The 14,339-nt window shown below is 47.4% G+C and overlaps 1 protein-coding gene across 1 annotated transcript in view; it reads left to right on the forward strand.

Annotated features, from left to right (window-relative positions):
- Positions 1 to 657: 657 nt before the first annotated feature.
- The window catches only part of RIPK1 (receptor interacting serine/threonine kinase 1), a 41,113-nt gene continuing 27,431 nt past the window's right edge, over positions 658 to 14,339 (forward strand). The window contains exons 1-3 of the mRNA XM_018564341.1: positions 658 to 792; positions 7,938 to 7,945; positions 11,626 to 11,817. Of these exons, the coding sequence (XP_018419843.1) occupies positions 11,639 to 11,817 (179 nt within the window). The 5' untranslated portion in view covers positions 658 to 792; positions 7,938 to 7,945; positions 11,626 to 11,638. The remainder of the gene's footprint in view (positions 793 to 7,937; positions 7,946 to 11,625; positions 11,818 to 14,339) is intronic.

The raw sequence follows: 14,339 nt of genomic DNA on the forward strand, positions 1-14,339 counted from the left end.
CGTTTCTGAAGCCAGTATTGAACGTTCCGACGGGATTTGTCGTACACATGTTAGTGCCAAAATCTACTCGTGTATGCCTTACTTTTATGTGGTTTGTCACCTCTCATGAGGTGGATAGTTGAAATATCTAATGGTATTTTTTGCAGCAGTATGCTTGGGCTTTTCTAGGCAAGCATTACTTTATGGACTGTTGTTTTCAGGAACATTTTACGGTATATTTAAAATTAATTAAAGAGCTGTATTTATTGTATTTAACCAATTTTTAAAAAATGACGCAGCCAATTCAATTCTATGCCACAGTGTTGGTGTCTTCTGTTTTTATTTATTTATGTCTAAAGGTTTCCGGTGTGTTGTTTTTAAAAGGTGTCACTTGCAGCCCCATGAGGCCACTTCTTTTATTTGCGTCCCTGCCTCTACTTGCAATAAAGCTTGTTGAATATCAAGGAAAAAGCAGTGGAAGTGCAGCCTGGTTTGCTTTTCAGCCATAGCAAGCTGGTGAGAGGTAAGCACTAAGTATGAGAAGGCAACAGGAGGGGGAAACCCCAGCCATGTCATACATTTACGTACTTTTAAAGGGGGTGGAGATTTCTACATATTCCTTCCCACAGGAAGCTGCTGCTGCTGGACTGTACACACACACACACACTAGAGAAGACTTCCTGATTAATATCATGGGCTTTGCTGGTAAAAGACAGCCACGGAGGCCGTGAAATGATCGACAATCGCTGATCTATGACAAGAGTTTCCAAGCGATGTAGAAGAAGCACAAACAAGTAGAAGAGGAACTTCTTTGTACAGGTAATGTTTGACAGGTGTCCTATGGTAAGGGGTATCCCCTGTGTCCCTTTAGACGTTTCAGCTCTTTTTTCAGTCAATCAATGGTTAAAGTACCCCCATGCCCCGCTTATTACATGTACTGTACAAGCTGTGCCCTGGGAGTGCCACCTTTCCATTCACCTCTCAAAGTTTACCTTAGGACACCGCCATTATAAAACAATTTATGGCATGAAAAAAAAAGCCATTGCATTTCCTGCTGTGGTTACTAACGATGATCTCAGACAAAGGAGTGCATGTCAACAATTAACAGATATATAATGGCCTTTTCTTGTCAGATTTGACCTAAGGTGGCCACACACATATCCATGTGATCATTCGGTCGTTTCTTTTTTTGTACTCCTTTAGATCTTCCAACAACAATGTAATGTAAGGGCCTGGACATTGGATACAAACTGACTGTATTGTTTAGGGCTTTCCTTACAGTACATAGTTTTGGCACATATGAAAGAGATTCTGCAGACATTGTACAATCAGATTGTCACGTATGTATGCCCAACATAAGATTCTGCCACAGGTCCTAGTTTAGCTGAGGTGTCCCTCTAAGGCTAGGTTCACACCTGCGCAATCTATGACCACGCGGCAATCGTGCACGACACTGCGTGGATTGCTGACCGGTCACGGGAACGCCCAACACAGCCGATCTCGCTGGCGGTGCCATTATTTTCTAATGGCACTCCTGCTGCGGTTCTGCCCGTGCAATTGAACACGCGTGTCGTGTGTCGCAAAAACAGGTACATGTACCTTTTTTTCAGCGATTGCTGCGCGGATGTAACCCCATTGAAATCAATGGGGCCACGCGGCAACCGCTGTGCACACCCAAACGCGTTTGCGCGGTTCCAGGAAGCGCATCGCGGGGCTCACACAGATCTGAACGTAGCCTTAAAGGAGAACTATGAGGTGAGTGAATCATAGTACAAGCCGATGTGTGACAATGAAACTGTCACACGTCAGCTCAAGAGATCGGGAAGTGAGCGAACACATAACGTCGCTCGCTTACTTCTCGATCATCCCCACAGGGATTTCCCCCTCCCCGTTCCAATCCTCCAGGGCTGACTGGAGGAACGGACGGGGGAGGGGCGGGCACAGCTGGCTCTGCCTTTGGACAGGCAGAGCTAGCTGTCACTCACGCAGCTGGGTGGATCTCGACAGTAATGTCTGGATCCGTCCCGGCTGCAGCGGTCTCCGTATACCGCTAGCTATAGCTCGCGATATACAGAGCTTTGGGTCACCAGAGGACACTAGTATATGCCTTCCCGTGACCCTTAAGAGAACTATGGGAAAAAACACTTACCCCCATAGTTCTCTTTTAAGTTCTAGAATATGGTGGGTGCCTGGAAGGTTGTGTGGCCCTGTCAGGTTGGCTGCAAGGGGCCCTGTGGTTTCTAATGGTGGGTCTGCCTGGCACCCTGAATTTCTTACAAACATTTTTCAGCACACTAGGCTCAAAATGTTGCTTACACCTGCTGTATTGTATCCAGAGGCGTGTTCAGTTCCTTAGCCACTGTGAGTGCCGAGTTAGCAAACCGCCGCTGAATGCTGTGCACTCACCACTGCTAACTTAGCACTCGCAGTGGAAGTGAATGTGAATGCATAGCGCGGAGTGTGATGGAGAGGAGGGGACCATTTTAACTGTGGGCACACCTGGCAACGCTGGAGAAAGGTGCCTGAACCCTGATGGAGGAAATCAGTTCAGTGTGGGAACCAACAATGTAATGTTTTGTTGGACCAGCTCACCAAATATTCATTGGAAAATTGTATTTATTAGTAAAAAATATTATCATCTGCCATTTTGCTTCGCACGTTGCAGCGTTTAGTGAAGCTGCTGCAGAACAGCTACTCAGCGCTTGGCTAAGGAACTGAGTACGCCTCCGCAAAAAGGAGAATGCACATCTAAAGGGAAGCTGGGGATGCATTTTTGTATGTGATACTGGTGTAAATCCTGGTATAATAAAGTAAATAACATGCAAAATAGGAGACAATGAACATACGGAGAGCCAAGGTGATATTGCTGAACTATGTTCTACTCGCTATAACCTGGGCCTACTAGGAACAATAAAATGTTACTGGAAGTGAAACTGAAACTATGTCAATGCCCTATAAGAGAATGATGACAACGTTTCTGGGAAATCACAGCATACATCCAAACTTTCTGAGGTGGGGAAAGAAGGACGCCTTTTAGGGTAAATTATTTAGAAAGGGCACACCCCTGCCACGTCTAAGAATAATTATTTCGAAAAAAATGAGTCCACTGGTGCTTCTTTCATTACTTTATTATTATTATTGTTATCAAATCAAATGAAGAACAGTTGGGATGACAGAGGTGTGGAAGTAAAACTGCCCATACACAGGGCAGCAGGACCAGTGAGCCAAATTGAACCAGGATGTGGCCCAGTCAGCACCCTTTGTTCGACAGAAGTACATTTTTCAATTAAAAGCCCCAAAATCTTGGCCAATCAGCTGCAATCCCTGTTCAGGCAATAAGATAGTCAGAGGCGTAACTAGAAACCTCAGGGCCCGGTGCAAGAAACCATTACAGGTAGCCCCCCCAAAAAAAACATGATTTTGATACCTTTTTTTTTCTATTAAATAAACAGTATGTATGTTATAACTTTCAGGGCTAGTTCACATCAGCTCCAGTGCGTTCCGGCCCGATTTTGGTGCTGGAACACACTGGATCGCATCCCGGCTGGCTCACTGCGTTCTGGGGTGGGAGGGGGCGTGGCGGTGCATTAAAGGCAAGCCCCCCGGCCGCAGTGCGATCGCCTGCACCGGAACGCATGGCAAATCAATGCCTGTGTTCCGGTACGCTCACAAAAAATAGCGCCTGCAAATGGAGTTCCCTGACTGGACACCCCCCCACTACAGCGTCATCACCATCCCTCTGTCTGAACTGTGGTCCGCAAGTGTCAAAAACACTGCGGGCAGCATGAGGCAGCTGCTGGTGGCAGGCCCTCTTCTTTCTCTCTGGGCTCCCCCAAATTCGCCAAACACCAGGGCCCGGTCGCAAATGTGACTGCTGTGACCATGGTAATTTTGCCTGCGCCTATAATGTATTGCTGGGACTTGTAGTCCTGCATTGTTGGTGCTATTCTGCATTGCTGTATAATCATTATGCAGCAATGCAGCAGAATACCACCAGCTATGTAGGACTACAAGTCCCAGCAATACATTCTAATGTAAATAACAATAACAGCTTCTTCCCCCCCCCCCTCCGCGCGCCCCCACCTTCCCCGCAGCTGCTTCATCCTTGGCGGCCAGGGGGCGGGACAGAGTGGAGAGAGTCTGTCCTCTCCCAACAGAAGAATGTGCTGCCTGGTGGTACCTGCTGTGTTGGAGCCCGCCAGGCAGCCAAGTGACAGGCGCAGCCTCCTCTCCTTCCCCGCACAGCTGCCAGGCAATTGCGACCGTTGCGACCCTGGTAGTTCCGCCAGTGATGAATACAATAGCTCACCTGGGAGGATTCCCCCATCCACGCTGTTAGTGTGGATGAGGAAATCAAGCTATTTTTTTTTTTTTTTCACCGTGCTGGGCTGAATAAGAAACAAGATCAGTGTATGGCCATCCATAGAATTGGGAGTTTTACTTTAACATTTAGGCCTCATTCACACGAGAAAAAGCCGGCACGTACAGCTCCGTGCTGCGTGCACAGTTGTACCGGGCAGCTCCCAGGAAGGACAGGTGCTGCGTGTGATTAGTACGCAGCACCTGTCTTGCATGGCCATGCAAGTCCGTGCGGGTGTCCGTACTCGTACGCTGACAGGATGGATCCTGTCTGCATCTGAGCCGGGACACCCGCACCCGTACGGACCTGCACTTGGGGTGAGCGTAGGGCGACGTGTGGCTGCGTACTCCCATAGAGAAGGACAGGGGCTGCATACTAATTACACGCAGCACCTGTCCTTCCCGGGAGCTGCCCGATACAGCCGTGCACGGAGCTGTACGTGGCTGGCTTTTCTCGTGTGATGGAGGCATTAGGTGTTAAATTGACAACAACCCAACAAATTAATTTTTAAATGCTAGTTTCCAAGCTGTCATACTGATCCATAGATGTCTATGCTTTCTTAGGCACAAGTATGTGGATCACGGCAGAGAGCCGTGACAGGATCGAGAAGTGAGCGAACGCCGGTATGTGTTTGCTCACTTCCCGATCTACTGAGCCGACCTGTGACGGTCTCATTGCCTTTAATGTCACTCTGACTTTATAATCTCCAGTCAGTGTTTCAGAGTACTAGGATGCAGGCACACAGGGCAGGATTTTACATAGGATCTTGCTGGCATCCATGTCCTATGTAAAATCCTGTCCTTGCACTTTACACATGTAATGTTTGCACATGTTTACATGCATGCAGCAAAAAGTGCCCTATTGGTTTCTAGGACGCTAGGTGGCAAGGAACCACCTTCATCCATCCTAACAATGAAAGAAGCTAGGTGGCTCAAGGTGTCTGTGACGTAGCAACCAAGGACACTAGTCAGCTTGAGCCACCTGTATCCCAGCAATGAAGGATGCTAAGAGGCAAGGAGCTGTCTATGTCCTAACAACAAAGAACGCTAGGGGGCTCAAGCCTCTTGCATCCTAGCAATGAAGGGCACTAGGTGCCAACTTGCTGGGATGCCGACGGCTCCAATAAAGTGCATTTGCACTCTACACTGTCCGCATGTAAACATTAGCAGAAACATTTACAATCGCACAGTGTAAAATCCGTCCCATAGGCAGGACCATGGGTGCAGATTTTCCTTTTTTTTTTTATTTTAAACAGATCTGCGTGCAGCCCAAATTTACTGACTTTTAAGGCCCCATTCACATGGTGCTTTAGGTTGCGGCTGGGAATTTCTGTGGTAAGGACCTGCAGATTCCTGCAGCAGTAATTCTAAATTGTTCCACGTACAATTAGCTGTGGACTGCTGAAAGATGCGGCCGTTGTCACGTACCTGAACTGGATTATTTTATGCATTTGTATGGACACACCTATCTACAAACATTTGTGAAAGAATGGATCGCTCTCAGGAGCTTTGTGAATTCAAGCGTGGAAATCTCCTTGCTAATAAATATTCCACGGTGAACTGTTAGTGGTATTATAACAAAGTGGAAGCAACTGAGAACAACAGCAACTCAGCCACAAAGTGGTAGGCCATGGGAAATGACAGAGCGGGGTCAGGGCATGTTGAAGCGCACAGTGTGCAGAAGTCAATAGTCAATAGCTACAGACCTCCAAACTTCTTGTGGCCTTCAGATTGGCACAACAACAGTGTGCAGAGAGCTTCATGGAATGGGTTTCCATGGCCGAGCAGCTGCATCCAAGCCTTACATCACCAAGTGCAATGCAAAGCGTCGGTTGCAGTGGTGTAAAGCACGCCGCCACTGGACTCTAGAGAAGTGGAGACGTGTTCTCTGGAGTGACAAATCGCGCTTCTCTGTCTGGCAATCCGATGGACGTGTCTAGGTTTGGCGGTTGCCAGGAGAATGGTACTTGCCTGACTGAATTGTGCCAAATGTAAAGTTTGGTGGAGGGGGGATTATGGTGTGGGGTTGTTTTTCAGGGGTTGGGCTCCAGTGAAGGGAACTCTTATGGCATCAGCATAACAAGTCATTTTGGACAATTTCATGCTCCCAACTTTGTGGGAACAGTTTGGGGATGGCCCCTTCCTATTCCAACATGACTGCGCACCAGTGCACAAAGCAAGGTCCATGAAGACATGGATGAGCGAGTTTGGGGGGGGGGACTTGACTGGTCTGCATCAGGAACGTGGGGTCAGGGGAGGCAGGTGAGGCAGAGCCTCCCCTAGAATTATGGAGGAATAATTCTATGGGAGCTTTTTCTCCATTCAGATCGGCATCTAGCAGGTAACACAGCAGAGAAATCTTCCCCGCTCTGTAACCTGTCATGGACGGAGCGCTGCCTGTTAATTACAGGCGGCGCTGCATCCAGCTTTTGACAGGTAGTTAGGTTACACAGTAGCGGGCTTCCCCACTGCTTGTGTAACTTCACTATTGAAGCCAGAGCTGTCACAGCCTCTACTCTTTGTAAAGATGCCCATACACTGCTCGATTCTCATACGAGAATCGCGGGAAATCCCGCGATCGTACGAGAATCGAACAGTGTGAACGAAGACGCGCGACCGTTTCTACTGTACGGTCGCACTTCTTTTGTCTAAGGAGCATGTTAGAAAACCAGCCGAGAATCGTACGATTTTCGGCTGGTTTGAACAGTGCTCGGGAGACAAATGCCGAACGGGCCGGTGTGCGCACGCGCACACTGCTCGTTCAGCATTGCGGTCATCGGAATCCCGCCCCTCAGGGGGGCGGGCTTGCGATGATCGAGAGTGCGATCTGCCTGTCCAAGATGGGCAGATTGTACGTTTTTTTAATCACTTTACAACCATCGCAAGACTAAGGTCTTGCGATGGTTGTACAGTGTATGGCCACCTTTAAGGTACCCATACACCTTACAATTATCTGCAGATTTTTTGTGGTCAGATGGAAAAAGTGCAACAGATTGGCCCAGGTGGAGATTACTCCATCCACACAGTTAAGTGTAGATGGAGGAATCTGTTGCACCTTTTCCATCTAACCACAGAAAATCTGCCGATAATTTTAAGGTGAATGGCCAGCTTTAGAGGCGTGAGCTCTGTGGATGGCTTGGACCAATGGCAAAGCGCCATTTGTCCAAGCTGTCCAATTAAAAAAAGCAAAAAAAACCCCCACTGAGGCGATCTCGGTGCCTCAGCAGTGACGAGCAAGTGAGGGACAGGGAGGCTCCTCCCCGTCTCCTCCCTTCCTCATTTACACTAGCTTGGGGATGGATTGGGGCGGGGCTTCAACCAACCAGGGGTGTGCTTTGGCCAACAGGAGGCGGGGCCTCCATCCGGCGGGGGGTGGGGCGGGACGTGCTGGGGAATGCCTCACCCGGAACAAGAGGTACCGCACGTCACTGGTCTGCATAGAGTCCTGACCTCAATCTGACACAACACCTTTGGGATGAATTACATCGAGGCCTTCTCGTCCAACATCAGTACCTGACCTCACAAATGTGCATCTGGAAGAATGGTCAAACATTCCCATAGACACACTCCTAAACCTTGTGGATGCCTTCCCAGAAGAGTTGAAGCTGTTATAGCTGCAAAGGGTGGAGTGACTCAATATTGAACTCCACGGACTAAGACTGGGATGCCATTAAAGTTCATGTGCGTGTAAAGGCAGGCATCCCAATACTTTTGGTAATATAGTGTATGTGTGTGTGTGTATATAGACACACACATACACTACAAAAGCACTACACACACTGCAAAACACACACTGCAAAAGCACACTGCAAAAGCACACACACTGCAAAAGCACTACACAGTATATACACACACTGCAAAAGCACTACAATTCGCTGCTGGAACGCACTGGAGCACATCCCGTTTGGCATCCTGCGTTCAGGGGCAGAAGGGGGCTCGGCGGCGCCAATGACATTGCAGCCATACCCCCCGCCCACAGTGTGTTTGTCTGCACCAGAACACGTGGCACATTATTGCCTGTGTTCTGGTCCAGTGCGATTGCACTGGACCGGAACGGAGGGCATTCCTGTACCTCGTGTTCCTGTGCGGGCGATCGTACTGCAGGTGGGGGGGGTGCCTGCAGTGCCATTAACATGAATGGCCATGCCCCCTCCCACCCCTGAACTCAGGAAGCCGGCCAGGATTCGCTCCAGTGCGTTCCAGCAACGAATCGTGCTGGAATGCGCCGTAACTGGTGTGACAGGGCCCTAATTTTCAGGGATACATCACAACATTATGATAAGCAATTAAATACATGGAAACATCAGAAAATAATAAAAAATAACATGACATTGGCTGTGGCAGCGCACCTTTGCTCTTTTTATGTTTTGTTTTGTTTTAACCTCTGATCTTTCGTAATGGATCTTCCTGAGAGAGATATTGAATGTGGCACAAACAAAATTGTTAGAAGGTGTAGGTAGCACAAATATAAAAGCATTTATTTTTAAAGAGGCAGTAAAAGTAGTGATTTCTCACACTCTCATGTAATTTTGTTTTTTGATCTATGACTTCTGTCTTCTGAAATGTGCCCCCAGTCTATGAATATCTTCTAAAGCCTTGGTTCTCAACTGGTGGGTCGTGACCCAAAAGTGGGTTGCGACCCCGTGTTCAGTGGGTCGCCGCATGCCTTCCACTTTTCTAGGTGAGAGGTTGCTCAGCCTCTCCCTAGCCTCCCCCTAGTGCAGCATTGTCTGTTCTCACACCGAGCAGCCATTCAAAATATGGTGCCCGGTGCTGAGTGTCAGCTTGAGGTGGGGTGGAGTGGGCTGGGGGTTTGGCAGCGAGGGAGCTCCATCCATACCTGCATTGCTTACAGCTTCCTGGCATGTCCTGTAGAGGTGTCTGGACCGGAGTGACATCACATTCTGGCTCCCGGCACCTCTACAGGTTGCGCATGGGAGCTGTACAAGCAATGTTGGATGGAGCTCAATCACAGCACAGCAGCCCACACTGGTCGCAACTTAATGACCGAAGACAAATGTGGGTCCTGGGGTTACATAGGTTGAGAACCACTGTTTTAAAGCATGGCCACAGTCTCCAACAACTCCTACAGCAAGTCTGCAGTCTATGACAAGCTCTTGTAGCATGTCCATAGTCTTGCTCCATGTCCTGTTGCATGTCTACATTTTCTGACAGATTTCTGTAGCATTACATCCACCAGATATTATGTACAGTCCTTTGGTTACATCAGGGGCTGCACTTGAGGCCCTCTATATCACCACCACTGCCCAAAAGATACTCCTAGACAAGAAATGTCATCCAATTGATTTCTTCATGCTATATAGAGTTGTGGCTAAGCATAAGTCATATTTTTTATGACCTTAGTATATGTACAGTACTCACAACTCATTTAAGTCTCTTGTCTAATTTTGTGCAAAGGTAAATGTATTTACAAAGATCTCCTTTGCTGACTATTATGTTGAAAATTTACCATGAGCAATTTTAAAATATAAGTAAGGTTGTGTATGTCTTAGTGATCCATACATTTATTGATCTGTGACTTTGGCCTCCCTCTCTAGTTGTTGTCCCCTTGTTCGTCCATGTCCACCAGGATGGAGACTTTTAGCGGATGGGGTCCATAGTGTCATATTTGGCATGAATTGGTGCATATGTGATTGTTAAACAGCACAATGAAAAGACTTATTGTGTTGGGTTCATTGGCTTATGGTGTCCCTTACCTGAGACTTTTCTGCCTCTTGAAGCGACAGACTACAAAATGTTGCAAAACTCGTAGAGGCGCAATCTTGTCCTCTGGCCATACCAGCACTATGTTTAATACAAATGGACTTGATTTATGTATGTATGGTAATTTGACCTACTGTATAAATCAACATTAACCACATGCCATCCAACCATTGTAAATACACGGGCGGACATCAACCTTTTCCCAGCGGACAGACGGCCTTGTACTTGATTTTTTTTTGTCTGCCCATGCGTGCCCCCAAGCAGAATCCCGCTGGGATTGTAAACAGCCATTACCGGCTGTTACATACAAGCATTCAACCGGCTCTACAGCATGTATGAAACTAAGAAACGTGCGCTCTCCCCTGCTGCTGTGTCCCCCCTCAGCTGCCGCGCACCCCGCCCCCCCCATCATTGCCGCTGCCCGGGACTGGCACAGTGGCTGTCTATACTGAGAGAAAGTAAGAGAGATCAGCATTTCCGCACTACTGATCCCTCCTCCTCTCTCTCTAAAGGCGGAAGCGATGTGTATTACATCACTTCCGCCTTTAGCTCCAATTTCTCTGGCTGCTATAGATATATCTCTGCTTCATCAGCTTCTTTGGGGGTCCCAAGGTGACATTAGGGGTCTTAGCGACCCCTGCTGTCTCCATAAAGAGGACCTGTCATTGTATATTGGCTATTACATAGGGGGCTTGTTATCCCCCTATGTGATAACAATAAAGTTAAGTGTTAAAAAAAAGTAAAACAAATTCTCATATAAAAAAATAAAAAACACCCCAAAAAATGATAAGTCCCCCGCGTGTTCGCACATATAAACGTAAATATGCATGGGGTGTTCCTACGTGCGAAAAACAAAGATTACGCTACACATGTTACATATCACAGCGAATGTGGGAGTGTGAGCAATAATTAATTCCAGGGCCATCAATCACTGATAACACAAAACTGATGAGCGGTAAAAGCTTTTAAAGTGTCGCCTATGGCCAATTTTAGGAATGGGGTTGTTTTTGCGATTTCACTGCGCACACAATTTTAACGCTTGACATGTTTGGTGTCTATTTACCCGACGTGACCCCGTCTTTTATATTTTACCAAAAAATTGGGTACTAGTAAAGGTTCTATAACATAACGTAGGGAAAACAGGGTTTTTAAAAAAAAAAAAATTTCAAACTTTTTTCTTTGAACTTTGAATACTGAAAAATGGCCTGGAGAGGAAGGGGGTGTAAACACCGGGTCAGCAAGTGGTTACGCGTTATTTGGTCCAGTGATTCAAACGAGATTATGTCTCAGTACATGGTACATGGTTTTGTGATTTATTTTTTTTTGATGAGTTTTCATGAAGATGAATTGTTCTATAATGAAGCTAATTTGAAGTGTCAGTACCATCAAGGTCCAACAGGGTCCATGTTGAATCCTTTGGTTTTCTATTTAGTTCATTAGGAATCTGGATGTGGTTCTAAGCCGGCTCCAGTTGGGGCATAAAATCTCTTTGATTCAGGTGAACTTTGACTTCAAAGCATATTTTTAAAGCCATATTTTTCTTTGTTTTTCAGGTTGCTAAAGTACTATTTCTAAGATGGATAAGTCAGTTGATTCTGCAGACATGTCTCTTGAAGACATTGGCATGAATTCCAAAGACCTATTGGACAAGAGAGAAATTGACTGTGGGGGTTTTGGAAAAGTGTTCCTGTGCTGTCATAAGAAGCATGGCCTGGTTGTCCTGAAAACTGTGTTTACAGGGTGTAAACAAGATTCGTAAGTAACAAACTATTTTTATGTTACAAAAAAATAAAGGTGTTCCGTTCCTGATTCTCTACCTGTATTTTACAACACATAATCCAACACTGTTTTATCATTTCAAGAATAGGAAAGAAAACTTCTAACTTTTTTTTTTACTATCTGTGCCTAAGGTTGCCACCTGTATGGGTTTGACCCGGACAGTCCGGGTATGGGAGTCCAATATGTATTGTGTTTGGTTGTCAGGCGAGCTTCTACCTGGACACATGCTTGTTAAGCGTCCTGATTTGAGTCCCTGAGCAAATGTAAATCTCCCTATCGGCAGCGTCTCAGTTCCTTTGCCCTGCAGGCCTGTCATCAGGGCCGGATTCCCTACAAGGCCAGAGTGCAGAGGGGCAACAGCGTCTGTGGAATCCCCCGACGCCCGGAACACAAAGTTCTGGGCGGTAAGTTGCCTTCTACATTTAGTCCTGTTTTGGGAAGGCAGGACTAAATGTAGTGTGGTGAAGCCGCTTGTTGGTTTACATGTGATCACGTGTAAAATGTGTGCAGCCTGTCCGTCCTACTCTCCTCATCCCCCCCCCCGCGCCTACCTCTCTCTTCTGGTTCCATCCTTCCTCCGGCCGCCAAGTCTCTCCTTACTGGCCGCCATTGTGGGGAGCTGAGCCACAGGGTTAAAACTAACCCTGCCGCTCCGTGTATACAGTGAGAGGGGAGAGCTGTGCTCTTCCTCTCTCAGCTGTCACAGGAGTTCCAGCACAGTACTGTGCTAGAACGCCTGTAATGGAGGTGACAAGTTCAATAAAGAGAACCTGTCACCTCCAAAGGCTATCACACAGGGGCTTGTTAGCTAGCTCCAGTGTGATAGCAATAAAGTTAAGTGGAAAACAGAACCATTGCAGAACCTGGCCTTGGGGCAGCAGGGAGAGTAAATACGGTCCTGCCTGTCATAATGTAATCCGTGCTGAGCGGCTGTGAGCATTGAAGCTGGTATCGCCGCCTCTAAGATGCAGAATGTTAGTGATTCCTCTGGGAGCTGACAGCATTGGATTGCCTCTGAATGACCAGCTGCTGTGAGTATTTCAGGCTGGTCTTGTCTCCCTCAGTTGCCCCCCCCTCCCCTCCATGCTCATTATTGACAGAGGAGAGCTGACTCCAGATCAGAGGTGTGGCTGGGTGGGGTTACCATGGCAACAACCTCAGCTAGTGAGGCTCTGTCAACCAGAGAATGGACCGTTAACCCTTGCAGTGTGAGCTGCCCCAGTGTGTTCTGGCTCGAATGGTGCTGCAACGCTCTTGATCACATTTCCGCTGGCTCACTTTGCTTTGGGGTGGCAAGGGGCATGGTGGTGGTGCATTGAAGTCAATGGCACCGCAGCCACGCCCTCCAGCCGCAGTGCGATTGCCCGCACCGGAACGTGTGGCACATTAACGCCTGCGTTCCGGTGCGGTCGGACAAAATAGTGCCTGCAGCATTCTTTCTGACCGGACTGGAAGGCAGGCAGGCGACCGCACTGCGGCCGGAGGGCGTGGCTGTAGTGCCATTGACTTCAATGCACCGCCATGCCCCTTCCAGCCCCAAAACAATGTGATCCAGTGCATTCCGGCACCAATCGGGCCAGAACGCTGGTGTGAGCTAGCCCTAAAGAGGTAATAAAAAACCTTGCAGTGGGACTACAGCCCGCACTGCAAGGGTCCATTCACATTGTGCGCATTTGGCACATGCTATCGCACAATTCACCTAGCGTGTGGTTCCATGCGCTTGGTATGTTGCCCTGCAATTCATTTCAATGGCACCCCATGCAGCAGACATGCGTTAAAATGCAGCATGTGGTACCACAATACCATGCATTTAAAAAAAGTAGGAGAATTAACGACTTTTTTTCTCACCGTGCTGCAATACAACTATCTCTCCTCCCTCTCCCTCTGCCTCCCCCTGCTCTCTCCTGTATACTCTCTGAATAAAAGTGTTCGGGTTTAGCTCGCAGAAAAGGTGGCAACCGTATCTGTGCCCCGTTAGGAAAATTAACCTTCTGTGACAGACAGATAATTAAAAAAAAAATGTTTTATCCTGGTTACTTACTTCCTCTTGTAGGAAAACCTGACAGAAGTTCTAACCATTCTCCTCTATATCTAACATAGAAACATTGTTTGGTCTATAATGCACAGTTGAATGTAGAGCATTTGCATGTTGGTGGTGGTGATGCAGGCTGCTCATAATGCACTGTGGAGCAGCTTGATGATGTAATTCTCCTGGGTCTCTCCTCTGAGCACTCTGTGCCAGAATGAATTCATTCTCAGAAATGTTAATAGCACTTCATGTAGTAAACCTTCTGCTTTATCAGAAGGAACATATGGTCTAGTCTACAAATGCTGTTACAGCTGCCAGTGTACATTCTGTGCTTTCTGACTATTTTTGCTCCCTTTATGCAGTCATTTTGTGTGTGGTCATTACGATGTCAGGATGGTGCGGATAGACGAAGTTACACACATACAGGCCTATTTATTAAAAAAACTGCATAGCTGTGTGAGGTAACCAG

Source organism: Nanorana parkeri, unplaced genomic scaffold (assembly GCF_000935625.1).
Source record: "Nanorana parkeri isolate BGI_ZX_2015 unplaced genomic scaffold, ASM93562v1 scaffold746, whole genome shotgun sequence".
Lineage (NCBI taxonomy): Eukaryota > Metazoa > Chordata > Amphibia > Anura > Dicroglossidae > Nanorana > Nanorana parkeri.